This window comes from Amia ocellicauda, chromosome 3, assembly GCF_036373705.1.
Source record: "Amia ocellicauda isolate fAmiCal2 chromosome 3, fAmiCal2.hap1, whole genome shotgun sequence".
Taxonomy (NCBI): domain Eukaryota; kingdom Metazoa; phylum Chordata; class Actinopteri; order Amiiformes; family Amiidae; genus Amia; species Amia ocellicauda.
In genome coordinates, this window is record NC_089852.1 from 35,770,722 (window position 1) to 35,792,022 (window position 21,301).

Below are 21,301 nucleotides of genomic sequence, written 5' to 3' on the forward strand. Positions count from 1 at the left end.
TCCCTCCGATTGATCTGCAGAGGGATGTTCTCTCTTCCTGTGTACCTATGATTATTAGAGACATCTTTTCTTGTCACACACACAAAAGATTAATTATCTCTGTGATGATTTTGGCATATTGACCGGAGAGGAGTTGTTGTTTTAAGGAAATTGGAGTACTCTAATGCCTGACAATACGCTGTTAGTCATTTACATGGATTTCTGAGCCTTGAATCAATTTTTCCTATGTTTTGTGGATATCAGCTCAAAGTTTAAGAGATTAACCTCAGTCCCACAAGACTAAAGTAAAAACCCACAAATCAATATTATTGCTGTATAGGCCTCACAAAGAACCTCATTTTCAGATTTAAAAATACACAATTCTTCCTCTTCTTCTTCTTCTTCTTCTTCTTCTTCTTCTTCTTCTTCTTCTTCTTCTTCTTCTACATATTCATGATATATTGCTTATTTTCTGACATCAGTACTGTGTCCATTTTTCTTCCCAACGGAAGTCATTGACCTTGCAATAAATACATTCTGTCAGCATGATACTGGAATGTTACAAGCCCGTGATGGGCCGAGTTAACGCCTGTTAAGCCATATCAGCTCTTTCTCTGTGTCATACAGTCCCTCGGGGGGTTAGGGAATGGTTTATCTAAATGGTTCCCCTGCACCTAGAAGTTCGCTCCCTTTAGAAGTGGTCGTGTCTGCTGCAGGCCGTGTCTTGTCTACAAGCCGGTTTGGGAGAAATGTGTTGAGGAGCTCTGTTTTGGGATGCACTCTCCAGCCCTCGCCTTTATGATCGAGTCTTGAAAGACACAGGCGTTTGCAGTGAAAGTTGTACTGCCTTGCAATGTCTAAATAGCAGCCTGTAGCTGTGAATGAGCGGAGAGGTGTACTGTGATGCTTTTCCAGGCCCAGACATGATTAACTGCCTTTGGCTACCATTCTGCATGAAGCACATCCACAGGGAAATACATTTCAGTTCAACGTGCAGAGAAATTGGCAGACAGCGGTATGTGGTGTTAAATTCGAATCCAGGTTAAAGTGAGTTTATTTTCCTGGGAAATTACTACAAAGATACACTCTCATTTGCAGACAACCCAGTAGTCAATTACAGTGTATAATAAACTATTAATCAAGAGACTGTTATTTAAATAGAAAAACTCATAGAAGTAATAATACATTCTAAGAACAAAATCAGTTATAGACTTTGAGGTAGGTGCCAAACAGTAAATAGTAATTTTGGTGTATTACTTTTATTTTTGACTGATTTTTCCTAAATCAGCTCTGCTTATTTAAACTCTTTTTTTCTTAACTAGACGTTAGACAGAGTAAATTTTTCTGTTTATTCATCGCATTTTTTGCTTAACCACCGACATCTAAAGAATCAAGTGCAACATTATATTTTTTTCTGTTAAAGCAAGGTTTCCTCTAAAGTCTTAAGGCTTGAATCAATCTATTTGAACCAGAAAATAAATAATATTAAAAAGCAAATGACCAAAACTGTTGTAATGATGTTAAGTCTATAGATTGTAGTATCTTGAAGTGAATGTTTTACTAATGTGACACAGTAAAAGAAAGAAAATCAGTGACTCTTTCTATGATGTGCATGTGAGGAGAAGTTAAGAGGTTTAGCAGTGAAGCACACTTAAGCAACAGCACATTTTGGACAATCTTGAGCATGTTGACTTGTGCTTTCTTTCAGAGATGCGGTTATTAAACAGAAGAGGGTTGAGTGGAGTGGTTTGCCTCCATCCGAGCTACAGGAAAAACAGCTCAAGAGCTTGGCGGCCCCTCTTCCACCTGATAAAAGAGGTGAGCTCTTGGAAGTGGTTCCCTTTATCATAGAAACTGATATACTTCAGGGTATTTAGTGTAAATTATCCATGGGTCAAAACAACACAACATAAACAAAACAATGTTGTTCAACAGGCAAAATAACCTTATATTTCTGGTATTCACAGGAAATACAGGAAGTTTCGATCATTTTGCAATCCTTTACTAATGAACAATTGTTATATGTTTCGCTATTTATTTATCTGTCTGTCTGTCTGTCCCTCCATCCAATATGCTGTTCCTTCTGTTGCACAACATCAAAAGCAAAAGAAACCTGGTCACTCTTCTGTTTGTCTGCTTCCAGTGAACATTTATACTCATGGATGCCAACGCAATCAGTTTAATTTGGCAATTAAGGAACAACAGAGGAAAACTGATTAAGAAGGAGACAATAATGCCTCCCTAAACTTACTGAAATGAGATTTGTGTCCAAAGGCAGGATTAAGTGGATTGGGTCTGAATGCAAATTTTAGTGCCGGAGAATTCAGTGCAGCTACCTCATACACAATGCAGATGGACTCCTAAAGGACAGAGTTTTTAAATGACTTCTCACCCCTGCATGCTGTATGTTTGCAAGCTCTCTGGACTGCACACAGAGCGGAGTGTTTGGGGCAAGCGTTGCCTTGCTCAGGGCACCGCATGCCCACTTATCATATTGTTTCTGGTGGGTTGTTTCTGAAGTGTTGGTTTTGAAAGGAGGATTGTGGGGGGGGATAAATCATAACCTCCTAACAGTGTGAGAAGATTAAAGCCTGCCTCCACTTCACTGTTTCATTGTGAGTCCCCCTTTTTCTCTAAGCTCCCAGAGGCTGCCGAGAATCATGCGTTGAACTGTGCCCCAGAGATTACATTCCTAATGTGCGGGATTGTTCGCCAACAGTCTGTAACACATACAGCCAGTGCTCCTGCTAAATGAACACCATCACCTTTCCATATTTTGCTCTGCAGGCAGGTTTTATTCATTATGCATGGGCTGTAGTTGTCAGACACAGGCTGTTAGCTATGCACTTGCTGTTCATGCCTAACAGAATTTGTCCCTCCGTATAATATCACTAGGACAAGCAGTCCAAGCAGAGAAAGGGACCAGGCTAGGGGGAAATGAGGAATGCAGAGGGAAATAGCTGATGTGAAAGGCACTTGAGTGGGAGCAACTGATGAGGGAGAAGATTAAATGAGATGAATATAAAAGGAAATACAATTTTTTGTTGTTTTTTTCCCCGCAAAAAAAAAAAAGTGTGGTTCTTCCTCTATCACTTGTTATGCTTGACAACCCCTTAAGGCATCCCTTTTCACACAGGCAATCAAATGCTTCTGTTTCAGGACACACAGCATCAGTGTGGGGAAAGAAAGCACAATATGACGTGGCTTATTAGAGTGAGCCTCCAACGAAGCATGGTGATTCATCTAGACACTTTATTGGGCGATGCAGTGGTGAAAAAAAATCAACACCTGTGGTTTTAATTAGCTTTGAAGACTACCCTGTTCACTAATGACTTTGCTTATTAATTTAGCCTCATAACATTTAGTTAAATATAATTTATTTAATTATATACATCGTAATCATAATTCTCCAGCTATATACTGAATCTTTTCCCTCTGTTTTCTTTTTTGTCTGATTTCTTCTGTTCCAGTGATAATAATTCCCATTGTGGACCAGGATCTTGGGGCAGTTCTAGCTGTTGTCTTGGTGAGTATTGCCTGATATGAGAGGATTTACTTTTATTATCAACCCAATCCAGCTATTTGACGTCAAAAGACAGTAAATGAAAAAAGCCCTGGCTTTCTTTCCCTTTAAGCCCCAGTTTTGATGTTGACACTCAAGCCGATATTCAAGCCCCTGATAAATGTCACAGAATTTCTCATACTTTCACCTAAAAAGGAAAGTGGAGGCAACATTTTCTATTGACTAACAAATCATCCCTTTTCCACACATTATCTATTAGGGACATTGGTAACACCCTTCCTCTGTTTATCGTTTCCTATCCTTACATCCTTGGCAAGGTTTTTCTATATATAATTGTGTATAATCACTTCCCTCCATTCTGAACCTCCCCCTTGTAGTCATTTATTCTGTCTGCTGGGTTTTATGGTTTTGTTTTGCTCTGGTGAAAATGATTTGACTGATATCCTTAACTCTCAAGCTAAACAGCTTCCACTTCTTCCCATTCAGAACTATAGACCAAAATGGTTGTCTTTCCACCTGTGATCGTACTGAATAAACAATACTGTTTCCTTTAAAGCAGCGGATCAGTCTAAGCATTTGTATTATATAAATTACCAATACAACCATGCAGAACTGAAAAGAGCTCTAGATCTCAGGACTTTTCCATGACAATAAATGCCATATTATCTAGCCAAGCGCTGTAGAGGAATTTGTGTGAAAGTTGTGGTGCTGCTTTTGTTCCATTCTCTAATTTAACTTTATTTTCCTTAATTGGTCCAACACTGCAGGTTCTTAGGCAATTGCTAATTGAGAGAGACCTACAATGGCCATTGGTTTACAGTGCTTGAATAGTGAAGATTTTTCATCTATTCTTATTAGATAGATGCTTGTTTAAGGAGAGCACACTATCACTGTTTCTCACATACTTAATGAAGCAGCCTATGAGCTAGAAGGCGTGGTCATTTACCCACGGCATTGCCTTCATATAGAGAAGGGCTAAATTATGAGTTTTCATTGGTTTTCAAGTCTGCCATCATGACTTAAAAAGATTTCTAGTTTCTAGTTTGCTTTTCAAATTAGCCGTTGCTAATTGGTCCATCTGTAGAACACTACCAAAAAGAAAAACACAAGAAGAACAACAAAAAATATCTCACTCTCACACCAGCATACAAATGAAAGTTAATGACTCAGTAAACTGGATTCAATATAAATAACCAGTTGCCTCTGTGGATGTAACAGCCTGCTTGGAAATTGAATTTGGTGCTAAAGAGGAACATGATCAGACAACATTTGATACAGCTGTCAGGGGCGGAGGGGGAGTAATATGCATGTATTTTTACTTCCTTTCAATGAATGCAGAACTAGACAGTGATACACATAGCACACTGGCACTATAGGGTTAAAAGCGCATTATGCTCTTGTCATTAAGGGCTGGTAAGAGAGCATTGCAAGAGAGAAATGTCTTATTATTCTGGGTAAATCATCTGCCCTCCCCTCGGCCCACACAGCTGTAATTGAAAGAAGAAGGTGTTTATGTGAGATTTGTATTTCCCTAAGTAATTGAATAATTAGAGCGAGGATGAATAACATGGAAAATAATGGATATTCAGTCTTTTTCCCTAACCAGATAAGTTTGGTATTTTTCCATGACCTGTGTAGACCTTGTGTAGACCTTGAGTTGTACACACCAGTGGTACCTCCCCCAGCAGTTTTATAACATTTTATTCTCATGAACAAGGGAGCAAGCCATTGGATCCAACAGTGATGTATTCTGTTTTCCTGTCTTCTGGTGTGGCCATCTGAACTTTAATCATTAAATCTTACTGCTACTCACTGTGCTTACAACCAAATGGGAGATCCAATATCCAGTGTTGGGAAGAATGATTTAAAGCAATACTGATAATACAAGTTACCGAAAACACTATTGTTCATCTCTCCAAGTCAAATTGCATCAATCATTAATTGCATTATATAAATGAATTATTGGAATACATTACAATACAGTGTGGAGCAACATAAATGGTCAGTCTAGTTCTGTACTCCCTTGCTAATAGCATGTAATTATTTATCAAGGGTAAGTAAGCTTCCTGTATGAGAAAGCAGACAAATTGTGTCTGGGACAAAGTAAGCTTACCAGTGGCGTCACTAGGTCCCGAAGGTCTTTCAGGGGAGAAAAACAAGCTCAGCCACGCTGCTGCTGTGAGGGAAAGAATAGAGACAATCAGACTGCTACAGAGGTTGATTGTAAAGGTGATTTATTATTCTCTTGGGAATGCCTATTGTTATTATTTTTTTCTATAAATATATGTTTGTTTAAACCTGAAAGGATATATATATATATATATATATATATATATATATATTTTTTTTTTTTTTTCAGCATATGTCTGTCATGAGTAATTACTATTAACCCCCCACCCATACAGTGGCTCTCAAGAAGTATTCACCCCCTTGGACTTTTCCACATTTCATTGTGTTACAGCATGAAATCAGAATGGATTTAATCAGGAGTTTTTGCCACTGATCAACACAGAAAATGTACATAATCTCAAAGTGAAATATATAATCTGCAACTTGTTCTAAATTAATTACAAATACAAAACAGCCAAAACAAATGCTGTCAAAAGATTTCAATGGGATTTAGATTTAGTCTTGTCTCACTATTCAGTACTTCCTGGGACTTTAATCAGGTCAAATAAAGTCGCATATCACTCAATATCCATTTTACTGAGTGAGCTTTTTTATTTAATTTTGTACATACCTTTTGATTGTGAAGATAAAATATGTAAGTATTAAATATCACCAGGTTTTGTTTTACTTGTTTCAAGGCCTATAACTGATATTTCCTATGCACTACTATGCAGTTTTGCAGAACCCAGCTGTTAAATGAAATGTCAAAGCAGTGATAGTCTGACCACTGGATCACAGTATGCATGTTATGTTATAGACATCCATATACATATAAAATAGTGTCTTGTGAATGAAGCAAACACAAGAATCTATACATGGGGGCTCCTGTGTTGTACTGCGGTGTTTGTGTCTACTTGCACTGCAGATTGACAGCGTGAGGAGGCAGGCACTGAGACCGTGACCCAGTAAGCTACACTGCAGAAGGAGAACCAGATACCATACCTGGCCTATGGCAGCTCCAAAGTGACACATAGCTCTCAGATCAAGCTGTCAGAGGCTCAGAGCGCTCTTCCATTAAATCTCATTACATGGCAGGAAGTGGGAGCCACTGCTGATTCAGGGAAACTGAAGTCTTGCTGCTCTCAAAGCTGTCCGGGACTACAGGCTGTGAGGGGTGTCTTTATATAGCTCTGCTTTACAAAAGAGGTTGCATATCGAGGACTCTTTTCTCAGAGACACTTATTTTTATTATTAATAGACATTACTGTCCAAGTGTTGAGGATTTTGTGGTCAACAGATGCTTCATTGGTTTGACCTCTTTATTCCCGTCTAGGTTTCCTCAGCCGTCCAAACAATTGTGAGACATCAATTCAGCATGACAGTCTCCAGCTGTGTCGAACATGCTGGGTATAAAGTACGCTCAGTTCTTGATGTTAGGACGCTGGATTAAGTTTCCTTTCATACTTAAATTACTGCCTGGCTTACACCCCTTCCTAAAATGAGAAAGCACCCCAGTATTATTATTTGATTGAGAATTTAGTTTCCAGGTTAATAGATGAAGATGGGAGAAACTGGAAGACTGGACACATCATACCATGTTGTGAAAAGACTTTCTACATTAATGTAAATAAAGTGGATCGGATGCATAAATAAAAACTAAAGTGTAGAGAGTCAATTTGAATTGATTTTTAAAAAGACTAACCTGTTTTTATTATTTCTTGTGATTTTACAGGTTTGCTGCAAGCAGATAAGCGAACTGGATGAACATCACCTAAGTATTCTTGAAAAACATGTAAGAGAAAAAGTGTTTTTGTGTGCGTGTGTGTGTGTGTGTGTGTGTGTGTGTGTGTGTGTAGAGGTGTATAAACCTGGTGCCACCTACATGCCCATGATGATATACATCAAAATATAGTTAGTACAAGGTTTATGGTTGTCTGATTTCTCAGGCCCTAATGAGGATTATATAAAACTACTAATTATAAACTCAAAGTCTAAATTCTAGAAAGTTGAGGTTATAGAGGGACTACAGAAGTACAATTGATGCTGCTGTGGGAAAAGACATTTTGTGGGTAAGCTTTCCACGGCATATGCAAATGGGAAAGCTCTCTTATCTCTCTGCTTTTATCAAACACTCAAAGGACTGTGATTATCGGTAAGAAATACATAGCAGTGCTTCTTTAATTATAATATGTGAAGAATGCAATCCTGAATCGGGACTAGGCAAAAAAGGTTAGACAAATGTATCCACAAAAGACTGAATTTACTATAAATATAGTCTTGTGTCTGGTTTATAGATTGGTTGGGCTCTATTGGAAGCATCAGATATGTACTAAGAAGGTCAGACAAGGATGTAAGCTATGAAGCTTGTTGAAATGGTGAAATGATCAGTATTGGACGCAGGGCGGTCCATTGAAACAGACGTCCCTCTGGGGAAGGGGCATAGCAATTGATTTGTTTTATGCTGGTGTGCAGTATTTCACTCAGCGATCGCAGCTAAGCTAACAGGCCTCCTGTGTGGTAAAGCACAATCAAATGATCACCTATCTGATGCATGTCCATGTCCTCACTCAACATGGCTATTGACAGTGCCACCTGGGGATTAATACACTACACACTCCAGCTGCAGCGGACCTCCAATCTTATTGTCACTCAGGATAAACACTGCAAGAAATGTCAATGTGGATGAATGGATTAAATAAAGAAAGCATTCCAGACCATGAATACATATCACTTACATTGAGAATAATCAGTTAATTGGAGTATTAAGCTTGTCTTTCACTTAAAACCTGTACTCTTACCTCAAAATATACATTCAGGAAAACTAATATCAGTGCAAAAAGAGCATGCTGGATGAACATACATTTACTCTGGATATTTTTAATACTTTAACCTTATATAATTTCTTATTAAATGCAAAAATATTAATTAATGAGGATGTGCATCTGAGGTCAGCCAACAAGAAAAATCTAATCATGGCATTATTTCAAGATATTACACTGTGTCAAAAAGATTTATTACAGAGTGTTAGTTACAAGCTTTTCACTGATAGCAATCGTGCATTTGTTTGCAAATTTTGGAGTAGGTTATTGTAGGCTTATATCTTTTCTGAATTGTTCACTTTAAATGTAAGCTGGTTAATTAATGGGGATGTGTATCTTTGAGCAGCCATGATGGGAAAAAAATAAATTTAAAAATAAATTTAATCATTGCATTATTTCAAGATATTACATGTGCCAAAAAGACGCACTGCATTATATTAGAGTGACTAGCTAAAATAACCCTTGCAGTATTCGCTATAGTCAAAACATAAAATGTGAACTTCATCGTCTGTATTGTTTTCTGACTTGCAGTTTCGTGTTCAATTCCTCGTCTCCAGGTTACCGTGGCGTGTAAAAGAGTTCAGTCGTTGGAGAAGACATCACGGTGGCCACAAGTCCACCTGTCTCACAGCACGTCCCCCAACTCCATCACCAAGTCAGATTCCACGCACAACGGGACGTACAATGAACTGGACCACAAGATCTTACAGCTTTGCGGTAATAGTGCCAGAAACATTGTTTCAGCAGAATGGATATCGTGCATACACTCTATGCACATCTTTACTGTATAAGGGTCAGCATGATTGAGCGTGGGTCATGGGAAGGCACTGGGGCTTTCATGCAAAAGTGTTACTGAGGTTAGTGAGTCAAATAATAACTGAACCCCGGGAGAACCTATTAGGTCAGAACGGAAAAGGCAAAACAGAGGAAAAAACAGAGGACACACCAGACATACTAAAATAACTAATGTAAAAAGACAATTTGAACCAGTTAAATAAATGAACAGTGCAGTTCAGTCATATGAACTTGAGGTGGAATAAAAACCCCAACACATGAGGGTACTGCAGGACTGTACACACCTTTTCCTTTCTATAGAAATGCTATATTAAAGTTACCTCATCCATCTGGCCCTTCCATTGTATCCTGTAAAAGAACAGATGCTCGGCTCCCTCTGTCCTGACAGGCCTGTCTTCAGCCCATCCCTTGAGAAAATGTGAGGCTGACTTCTTGTTTCTCTCATACTTCATGCCCATTTATTTGGTCTTCTTTTATTTTCAGGTGAACTGTACGACCTTGATGCAGCCTCTCTCCAGCTGAAAGTGATTAATTATGTAAGTACAGGAGCCTGTTTGGGATTTTCCTAACCGTGAAACAGCGCCTTACGGATAGGAAAGGAATGAGGCGGCATCCAAAGACACAGAAAGAGTTTTAGTTCTCACTTGCTTGATTTGGGAAAATCACAATGGATATTTTGACAGGAACTCAAATAAATTTCCCCCCCCCAAGGTTTAAATAGGCATTATTGTTTTTTGTTTTGATACATGATATAGACGTACATCATCAGTGGGTCTTGTTAGTCACTTGAAAACTACACCGGACTGCGGGTGGCAAAGATGTGTACAATTCCAGTAAAATACTGCTTGTTCTAAATATAAGGAATTGTTTTTAACTATCCAGGCTCATGGAAAATGTATGATGATTTGAGCAGAGAAACTAGTGGGAAAACAGAGCCCTACTCATTTCAGGATTGTTCATCTTACTTGCCTCTATCAACAAACATGTGGCAGATCACCAAAGATCTCGTTTAACTATGTTCTAGATAGCAGCATGGGCCAGAAAGGGAGCCCTCTCTCCATATATAGATGTATATCTTTGCTCTCTAAAATGATCATTAATAATCAACAATGTTTATGAGGTCCCTGTGGCCTGAATAACTCAGTGTGTAATGTGTTTAATGTTAGAAAACATTTGGTTTCAATCAAGTTCCTACATCAGGGAATGGAAGCTGAGAGAGACACACAATATTGACACTCTAGTTTTTAAGGGGTCATAGAATTGTTTGTCTTTTTGCAGTAGATGAAAGTTGAAAGCAAACTCAATCAGGTTAGGTGTCTTTTCTTTTTCTTGTCAGTAGAAGTGTAAATGAAAGTGATCTACACAGGGGAAATTAGCCTAGCATCCGTATTCAGATGTAAGCCTACATCTACATAGAAGAGAATGAATATTATATAACATTATGAAATAAGTACTTGTGTCTGATGGGAATGCACTGTGCATTTTAGATTGTACTGTGAGAGAAATTAACCCCCCCCCCCCCATCATGGCAAGCCAAATTATCATTTTGAGATATCTCTAAATGTATTTAAAGATATCTTCAAATATTTAAAGATATCTCTAAATCATTTATATATATATCTGCAAATGATTTAGAGATATCTAAATAAGGTGCCTTTTAAAGATATCTCTAAATGATTTGCAGATATCTCTAAATGATTTGAAGATATCTCTAAATCATTTAAAGATATCTGCAAATCATTTAGAGATATCTTCAAATGACTTCCTGTATTTTGGCTGAGATGATCACTTCCTGTTTCCTTATTCAGTTACATAGAAATTAATGAACAAGTTAACAGGAAGTGATAATCTTGGGCTAAATACAGGAAGTCATTTGAAGATATCTCTAAATGATTTGCAGATATCTTTAAATGATTTGCAGATATCTTTAAATGATTTGCAGATATCTTTAAATCATTTAGAGATATCTTCAAATCATTTAGAGATATCTCTAAATGTACTTTTAAATGAGATCTTTAAATGATTTGCAGATATCTCTAATTGATTTGCAGATATCTTTAAATGATTTAGAGATATCTCTAAATGATAATTTGGCTTGCCATACCCCCCAATTAAAGCGCTGTACAACATGAAGCATAAGTAATTGTCACAGATGGCACCAAAGAGTGTTATGCATCATTATATATAGATGAATAATGGTTATGATGGAAACTAAAATTATTGATGGCTAAAACCATCGCTGTATTGCATCGCTGTGAATGGGGCATGGGTCTGGTTAAAGTGTGGTTCTGGCATCAACTCCGTTGGCTGCATAACCGCTTTTGAGCTCTCACATCCTGCATCAGTTTAGTTACTCTGTGAAGTAATTCACCACTGAATTGTATTGTTTTCTACTTAAACAAAGGAGCTGATGGACCACAGCTGACTTAATAAACACCCCCCATTCTGTACTGTACTGGTGTTTTATTGTAATATACTCCTGATTTGTAACAGCTTAGAACTGTTTTTGTGTTTTGGCCAGGTTTTAATTGTAATCCACATGATATATGTTACATTACATAAAGGCTGTCCGACACAATACGCGTTTTCATTATATTCCATTACTGTTGAAAAAACAGTTTTGAAAGGTGTCCGTATTAACCGCTTTGTGGAGAAACAGGATTAGCAAAGAAAAAGCAGCGATGAATGTTCACAGATACTATTAAAATGCAGACCCACACTGCTTCAGATGCATTAATGTGTCAGATCTGAGCAAATGTGGGAGTATTACTCATAAGGATGTACAGGTGTCTATGGGGGAGTATGTTTTAATACAGCACATTTGCAATTGCACTACCCTGCTTCGGCGGCACAAAAGAGCTTGAAAATGTCTTCCAGTGGAGAGCGGTTCACCTTACATAACCACGAGCTGACTCACTGTTCAGGAAGTGAGCTTGACTGCACTCGTTCCCTGGTTCTCCCAGAAGATGACATCCCAGGAACACTCTGGGAGTCACTCTCCGGACAAGGGATGAAGACTGGAGCTGTTAGCTTGGGCGAACGCAGACCTCCGATGCTAATTCCGGGTCATGAGGGAGCCCTTCGCTTCTCTGACACTCTTTTTGACCTTTCGGAAGTGCACCAGCCCCAGAGAATCCATTCAAATCGAGCCCGATCTGCTCATCCGCAATCATATCATCAGGCAGCTCCGAGAGAGAGGCCAAGCCGACGCTGGGAATCCCAACGCTGAGCGCTCAACACCTGCTAATGCACTCACTCACTTGGCCGTGCCATCTGGAGAGCTGCCAGCTTCTCTGAGTACGTCTAGCCCTGTTTCTCACCGGTGCTTGGAGAGCCTCCCGCCAGCTGTAACATGCAGAGCAATGTAAAACACACTGCTGTTTATTCACACAGGGCTTAACATGTTGAAACTCTTTACTCCCTGTCTTTTTTTAATATTTTAAATGTGGCGTTTGTGGTTTATAAACTACCTCAATATGTGACTGGGGTCTCGTTTCATCATCTCGTGTCGGTTAAACCCACTTTTGCAAAGCTCTGCAGTGTTATTTATTTCTGTTACAAATGTGACGTGTTGAGAAGATGCTACAAACAGTGCATGAGATTTTGACCAAGGAATATCTGCTCCACATAATGAAAGCCACTAAGGAAAAATACTTTGTATGCAGCCGATTAATTTTCCTGAAACATCAATGCTTTGTTATTTTGTTTGTGTTTCAATCAAACTGTTTTCATCTCCCACATTTGGTATTATATATATCACCCAGCTAATTCTACCTTATAAGGGAAAGCACAGCGAACTGTTCCTAAGTGGGAGAGTGTAGCATTTTGGGGAATCTTTGTTTTGTCTATGTAAGGTTTGAAGAGTTTGCAGGGGTTTGTAGAAGCCAATTTGTTTATTTACATATTTTTTGTGTGTTTCGAGAAGCCTTTCGTAACTGCATTGCACATAACATTTTCTGTATATGAGATATTGGAAATGTTTTTCTCAAGCTAGGAATAGCCTTGTTTAAGATGGTTTAAGGTATGCGACCGTTCAGTGTTTTTGTGTCGTTCAGGTGTAATCAGTAGTTTTTCTGCTAAAACCAGGAATAAATAAGAAATGCACTACAACACGAGTCCCTGCCTTGCTGACTGTGGCGTTCACCTCTGAATATGAACACCTTTAACAACACGGGGAACTGGCGTATTCAATGCTTTTAAATGCCCTGGGCAAGGAAAGGCAGTATCTATTTTTGTATGATTCCTCCTTTCCTGGGTAGCAGCGAATTTCATGCCTCTGAAATCAAAAGCTCTGTGTGTCTTCATTCGGACAGGGCTGTTGACCCCGAATACTGTCACCAGAGAGTCTCTCACCTTGCTTTGCCCTGTCTTGTGGAAAGTGCTCAGGAAAGTGATCAGTTTGACAACTTTGTAAGCTTATACTACTTATAAGTCCAGTGCAACCGCTTTCAATCTGGTTGTTAGTTGGTTCCAGACATTGGGAGTGTAACTGTGTGGATTTGAACGATTTATAGAGAACCTCCTGAATTAAGCAGACACTTTCACTGAATCAGCCTCCTGATCTTCTGTCTTCACTGATTTGAAGGTCCTTGAGTACTAAAATACAGTGGAAAATTAGGTTTTCTGTTGGGGAAGAAAGGAGTGGCTGAATAGGCAAAACTTCCATCCGTTCAATAGCATTACCTATTTTATCGGCTTGTGTATAATTGATTAAGCTTCTAACGCGTACAATTCCACTAGAGTTTATGAAAACTGTGTCTATGAACACAACCTCCCAATCATTGAGAATCGGAGAGAGAGGCTTTTGGGGAAAATTGAAAGCCACAAGCACCCTTCCTGGAACTGAAACTGAAACCTCGCATAACATAATCACGCCACATTAGAGGTCTTAACTCCCGCTCCAGTTTTTGAGATCGAACACATTGTGATTGAAGGCTTCAGAAAACATCTGTGAGAAGTCTCCTAAAAGCAGGCAGTTAGGGAAGAAGTATGGTGCCATTTCGCAGGACAATAAGCAGCAAATGAGCAGAGTTGAATTTCGTAGGTCTCGTAGGAGTATCCGCTAGTGCCATTAAATTTAGTTAATGTTAATGACAAAAATTATGAAATGACCTGGATTATTTAAAAGTTAACCATCTTCCTCTCAGCTCAGCTGCCGTGAGGCACAATAGACAAAAGCAAAGAAGAAACAAAAAACAGAACAAAACAACAAACATTCACACATTGTGTTTTGTTTAGTTTTTTGCTTCTTTTTCCCTGTCTATTGTAAATTAAACGTGGCATGTCAACAGCCAAAGCTTGTGAGATCATTACATCCTGAAATGACTAAACTGTGTTTGTTTCTTCCTGAGAACAGGCCATTATCAGCTCTGCTAGACTAATGAGGTTTACCCAGCTGTCTTGATTTGCATTAAAAGATATGTTTGTGATGTCTTTGACTCACATTTCTAATGCAGTACAGTGATCTACAGAAGGAAGCTTGCTCCCCCCCTTTTTAATTAAAATAATAATACTGCAGATACCCATTGATACAGACTGTCCTGCTTTTTAAATAAAATAACCACCTTTTAACAGTGGAGCTATGCAAACTCCGTTGTGATTCCAGATTTGTATTCAAATGTGATGCGTGTTATTTTCAAAGCTGAAGACATTAGCATAATAGCCTTATCTGTGTTTGGACAGCATTCTTCTCACCAGCTCTGTTGATACTTATTTTGTATTTTTCCCCTCGTTCTCTTGAGGTTCTTAAAGCCGGTTACAGATCATCTCCACAATGACCCCTACTGGCACTCACAGATCTCTGCAGAGTGCTGAAATCAATAGCAGGAGTGACTTATTTATTACTGTGTGTCTACTTACATTAGGCTTCATACCAGGCGGCAGTGTTTTTAATAAATCAGATCCATTACCCATCCCTCACCCCCCTTCGTTTATAATAAAACATATTAGTTTTGATCGTAGTTCATCCTTATCTACACTGCTGACGGTTTTTAAATACTTGGCCGTGCGACAGTGATCAATTATGTCCTTATGTGATTGGGTAAGCATCAGGGCGGTTTTTCATAGATTATAGAAACATAGAGCCAAAACACTTTTTGTGTATTATATGTATAATCTGCCAGATGCTATATTTTCAAATGGTATGGCTTTTATAAAACATGGTCCTGATTATGTGTATTTGTTGTTAATCTTTGAGCTTGTAATCGTTTTCCCTGGACAATTCAGACAGCTGATCTTATATAATGTTTTACTCTCTTTTCTCTCTCTCTCTCTCATTGTTAATCAGTACACATGTCACTGTTAAGAATGTGTAAATGAATTCATTGATAGCCATCTTAAAAATGTAATATAATCCGATATTAGCTCTTACGTTCCATATTGAAATTAAGATTTTTGCCAAATCATAGTTCAAGCTTCTCCATTCAACACCATGAAAGGTTTGAAGCATATAAGGGAAACAGTCCCTGTTGCGAAACTGTAATGGAGCATAATTGATATTATATTTGCATTTGATGGATTGTCCAGACAGAAGCTACATGTATTCATATATTGGTTTTGCTACTGTTCTTAATTTCCATTGTGTAAAGCATCCTCTAAATTAATTTAAGAAATCCATTCTTCTCGTGCCTCTAATGTAGGTTGTGCTTTAGAGCAAAAATTGGCAGAAACATAATACAAATTATAAAAAGAAATAAAAAATGAAATCTATTGAATATGTTTAGTTTTGTCTCAACACAGCAGCCATTCTCTCCATTCAAGCTCCAAGCTCAGTGTTGCTACGATCTGTTTTTAAATTCAATGTGTGAGTCTCAGATATGGGTTGTGTGGGATTCTTTGGTTTGTGTGTTTGTTTCTCCCCTACATTACGGAGATGCATCTTTAAATATCTCATCGCATTGTAGGTACTATATGGATAATGGAGGTCTTTCTGTTGGACTTGTTTTAGATGTTGGCAGGTACTGTAATATATGCAGCAATGACTCACTGCCTGGAAACAAGATTTGGTCCTGCATGGTGTAGAGAGCTGATAATCGTTTTACTGCAAAACAAGCCGTGGCCTAGTAGGAGTAGCCTGGTTTGACTATATCACTATTTTTCTTTCACCACAATACATCCGTTGTACATATGTGTGCTGTATATAAAACACTTTTACCGTTACATACATAACCAAGAAAATAAAATTCCAGTTAGAAATGCCAATGAAGGGATTACACACAAATATAAGCCATGTACATTTTGTTTTCTCATCAATTACTACTCTGTGTAAAAAAAGGAAAAACAGATTGTTTACTATGTACTTCTGCATGGTAAGGCAAAAAGGAAGATGTTGATAATTTTTTTTGCATTTACACTTTTTGGTAATAAATCTGTTCAGTTCAATCTCTTATCATCAATGAGAGGCATCAGCTGGATACAAAAACATTAGAACAAAAGTTGGAGAATGAGACTGTGCTGTTGTAAGGTCAATGTTGTGCGTCTGCTAGATCCAGAGGCCCTGTTGACCATTGTAAAGGGTCCCTGTTGCTCTATAGTGAACTCTGCTTCCCTAACCACTTCACAGGGAGCCTTCTAGAAGTCGTCACCTTGGTAATTGAATTCAGAAAAAAACTAACCACTTGTTCTTCCTGCACAGCTGCAAAAGGAGACCCAGTCGCTGTGTTGCTGTTTGCTGCTGGTGTCAGAAGACAATAATCAGCTCTTCTGCCAGGTACTTTTGTTGAATATTTCATTAATATCTGTAGACTTAGGTTCTCTATGTGTGGCACTCCCTCTTTCAAGAGTCCACTAAACCGGGCAAATATTATTCGTCTCATGAACACGCTGATCTTTGATTTCATTATCATAGTTGTTATTATTCAATCAACTCAGGAAATTATTTCTGCTTTCTTTAACAGCCATATGAAAAAAATGTGATGCTGAACTCAAATAATCAATACAGTGCATGAAAGAGCAAGAGTTTCAGTGGAAATCCTTTTCACTTACAATATATTTGTATGTGTTAAATATATTTTAGTAAAATAAAATACTTTTATTTAAATGAACACAAAAAAACAAAACCACCAGCACACCAGAAACAACACAACTCAAATAAACTCTCTTTCCCAGCCCTTCAGCCCTTCAGTCATCTGACATTACTGTCTCTTTCACAGGTGGTAGGAGACAAGGTTCTGGAAGAAGAAATCAGTTTTGCTGTAAGTATCAATAGTCTTTCCGTTTCACACGTGTTTCCAGGTTATACAATGGAAACAGAAATAACTTCTTTGGATTATAGAAGAGGGGAATGACCCATTCTTATTAATGTTTTGATATTTGTTCAAGGCATAAATATTGATATGCTGTGTCGATACAAAAGGCTTGTGAAATTACATACTTCATCCACAACTTCTAATATATATTTCATAAAATCATAAATAAATGAAGCCATAAATATATAATTATTTGAGTATAGCACATGAACGAGGTGGACTAAGGAGGGAAAAAATAAGATTACTTCATCAAACTGAATGATCACATTAGCTGTATGTTTTATTGCAATTTGAAATGACCAGTTCATCATTAGTAGTAGTGGTATTATAATCATCATTCCTCAATTGTAATTCATGTTTGTCCAATCATTATATGTTTATTTTGCTTGGTTTTCATGTTCTAATTCTGGAATTAATATTGCTAAACATAATGTTGTTGTTTTTTTTCAAGATTTGGCTACACTTTTGAAACTCATATCATAATACAGAAATTAATAATCGTTTGTGTTGGCTAATGTCATGAGCCATAATAGCTTTTGTGTCTGTCAATTGCACAGTCAGTGTAAATGTGAGATAGTCCCCGCTGTGAGAGGTGTGTGCAGGTGGCACATTGGTACAATGTATCAGCAGATTAGTGACAGTTCTCACCATCTGAGCCATCCCGTCACGTCTGCATCTAGTGTGAACGCTTCAAGGTACAAATTATAATTACAGGAAACATTCTTTGCTCTGGCAGCAGCAGGGAGCTGAAATCCAAAATGAGTAAAGGAGTTGTAAGTAAAATAAAATTAAATAGATTTCAGCTGTGAAAACCAATTGAATTTATAATGGCTGTGTTTATACGCTGGTAAAAAGGCATGACTTCTATTAAGATGGTTACCAGCATGTAACATAACCATAGTGGTACTTTAATACAGAATAGACTTCAGTTATTCATGTCTGTTTCCTTTTTTGTGTGTTTTTGTAATCCAGATGACATTTGGTCACCTTGGGCAGGTGGTTGAAAAGAAGAAATCCATCACTCTCCAGGATATCAGTCCAGTGAGTTCCTAAAATGATACAGCTTGCATCTCTACTGTTGCAAACTGATGCTGCGCTAGAGTAACGGGACCCACTGTTGCTAACATAGTCCAGTAGAATATTTTAAACTCTGCAGGCCCGAAAAGACTGAAGCCACTTCAAGGAAAACTAGACACTCAATCTCATTAACTGTTGATAAAAAGCCTCCAAATGTTGTAATTTCAATTTTTTTTTTATCTGTCCTTGATTTACTTGATTGGTCATGTTTAATCAACACTAGGGAAAACTGTCAAGGAGGATCCAGTAAATGCACACTTCTTCATCCATTGAGGTTAAGCCAAATTCAGCAATGGCTGGAGGACACAGCAGTTGAGGTTGCACTGAGTTGTTTTTTAATGATTGCATCAAAGACGTCCTGCAGAACAAAATGCAAGCTTGAACAGGGAGCCAACTCAGCTCATTTAGTTTAAACACTGGACTACCCAACCTATTATTTATTTGTGTAATGCCTTATCCACTGCAGGTTCTAGAGCAGTGAGCAGATGTCATGCACCACTTTGCTATGCTAAAGTTTTGTGTGGTCATTTTGTAATGTTTTAGGAGGAACATCAACAGCTAAACAACATGCTGGGATTTGAAGCTTACTCCATGCTGTGTGTACCTGTTATCAGCCAAGCGACATCCCATGTGGTGGCCTTAGCGTGTGCGTTCAACAAGAGAGGGGGCCAAAAGTAAGTCACCCTCTGCTTCAGTTTTCACTCGTCCTGCATTTTTTAAACCCAACACAGGAAAGAACATGAGCTCCTTGTTCTCAGCACTCATCTGGGTAAGCCTCTTGATTATTCAGCCAGTGTGCATTTGGAAAATTGATTTTGATTTCGATTTGAGGATGAGTGCCATCAAAATGTAGATTAATGGGTACGTGTTGTAATTTGCAGGTTGGAAATTTCCCTGTTACAATTCTGGCTGTGCAGAGACAAAAGAAAGAACAGAAAAAAAGAAAAAAAAAAGAAACAGGCTTTCGCTTCAGCAGTAATTCTTTTCATTGCTTTGTACCTGTATGTTATTTTTAATTCAAAGGCTGCGGGGGGAGGAACAGATGGTAGGTTCAATAGTTTCATGACATTATTGAAAATCAGAGAAATGGTAAAACTACCATTAGTCTTTTTTTCCCTTTCATTTTTTTAATAATAGAATACGTGACTAATCCATTGGAGTTTAAAAAGTACTTTTCACCTGCCATAAAATGAATAATCAGAAACTTGGAGTTGAGTCCAACCCAACTCTTGATTTCTGCCTTATTATCCTAACTCCTAACCCCCCCCCCCCCCCCATCAATATTAAAAGCAAATCTATTCTGTAAAAGACTATTCTTAAGTCATATTGAATATGATAACACGCCTCAAGGCCTTATTGATTGAAACACATAAATGACTGAAAGTGCCTCTTCTATTCTTGGTTAAGCACTGACATCTGCAGTATGGAATTAGCAGTCTGTTTTGAGTGCATTCGAAAATATTTCACCTGTCAGTCCTCAAGGTAATTAATTCGTCAGATTCTTAAAAAGTACTGGCTGCAGGCCACACATATTAAACATGTTTTATTGGATCCTAGTGTTACCAGAGTGAGTGACTTTCCAATCAGGTAGTGTTTTCTTTTTCTCGGGCCAAAAACCCATGTACTGGTTCTGCGCTATAATTTGCAATAAGCTTCTGGATCAAAGCTCTGATTTAATCCCAGACTATGTTTCATTTTCTATTCTACTGTGCCTGTAGGGTCCCAAATGTCCAACTCAGATTTATAACTACATGTCGTACAAGTGCAGTCTATATTATAGTGTCTCATTACTGACATGAATTACAGCAAATAAGGTTTTTGGTGAATCTAGAAGGATTTCAATGCTGGGAATCCCAAGGCCTAGAAGATTTGGTTTGGGATGAGGAGGATGTAGCCCTTTAGTAACAGGCAATGATTTGAATTCAATGCAGAGGCTTCTTTGTCTTTTTTTTTGCTGCTCAACTGATTCAACTATCAGTGCCAAACCATATTTCCTTCTCTGGGGGCTGTACAGTGAATATTAAAACACTGCAGAGAGTAAATGAGAGTACTGATGTATCACTGTCCTTCCACATCTTGTGCCCTCTTTAAGGGCGCTGTTTTTGTTTTTATCACTGAAAACAGAGTGTAGTTTATTAGAAAATGCTATCTTGTCTGTGGCACTAGACAAGGCTGACCTACACGTCTTGCCTGGCAGTGTAAGATGACCTTTGTGTGGAGAGACAGATTGGCAAGACAGGGCTTTTGATGGAGTATGTGAAGGCGAGGGGAGGAACTCTTTTGTTGTCATTGTGAAGTGAAAGGGTCCATTAAAACACAGACAGCTGTAACTGTGGCTCCCTGGTACTGTGTACAAGCGGTTAAATAAGGTAGCCAGAAGACTACACTCATCACAGCTAGTAAAATTGGGTTCTGTGTCTTGTTTGTTTTGTTGCTACACCTGGATTCTAAAAGAGGGACATTTAATCTGTGTACAAGGGCAAAAATACTGTTTTCCCCCTTTTAATTGATAATGTAAAGACTTCAAACATGTGGGACTATCTGTCAGATGGAAATTTGAGACGACTACTGCTTCCTTGCTGGTTTATTGTTTGTATCCGAAGCTGGCAAAATGTCAGTCCTGGTGGGGAAAAGCAGAACTTTGTTTCTGGCTGAATCTGTGAAACTACCCAGCGCACATCTGCACATGAATCAGCTGCATGCACTTGTGTACTATCTTAGCAAGAGCAGTTGATTCCAGGAGACAATGTCAA

General features: G+C 38.3%; 1 protein-coding gene across 2 annotated transcripts in view; it reads left to right on the top strand.

Moving 5' to 3' along the window:
* pde2a (phosphodiesterase 2A) overlaps window positions 1-21,301 on the top strand; it is a 184,199-nt gene that overhangs the window by 143,282 nt on the left and 19,616 nt on the right. For both annotated transcript variants that reach the window (XM_066699232.1, XM_066699233.1), the window contains exons 5-13: window positions 1,688-1,797; window positions 3,450-3,505; window positions 7,344-7,403; window positions 8,988-9,147; window positions 9,709-9,761; window positions 16,859-16,933; window positions 17,376-17,417; window positions 18,444-18,512; window positions 19,092-19,222. In XM_066699232.1, coding sequence (XP_066555329.1) covers window positions 1,688-1,797; window positions 3,450-3,505; window positions 7,344-7,403; window positions 8,988-9,147; window positions 9,709-9,761; window positions 16,859-16,933; window positions 17,376-17,417; window positions 18,444-18,512; window positions 19,092-19,222 — 756 coding nt within the window. The remainder of the gene's footprint in view (window positions 1-1,687; window positions 1,798-3,449; window positions 3,506-7,343; window positions 7,404-8,987; window positions 9,148-9,708; window positions 9,762-16,858; window positions 16,934-17,375; window positions 17,418-18,443; window positions 18,513-19,091; window positions 19,223-21,301) is intronic.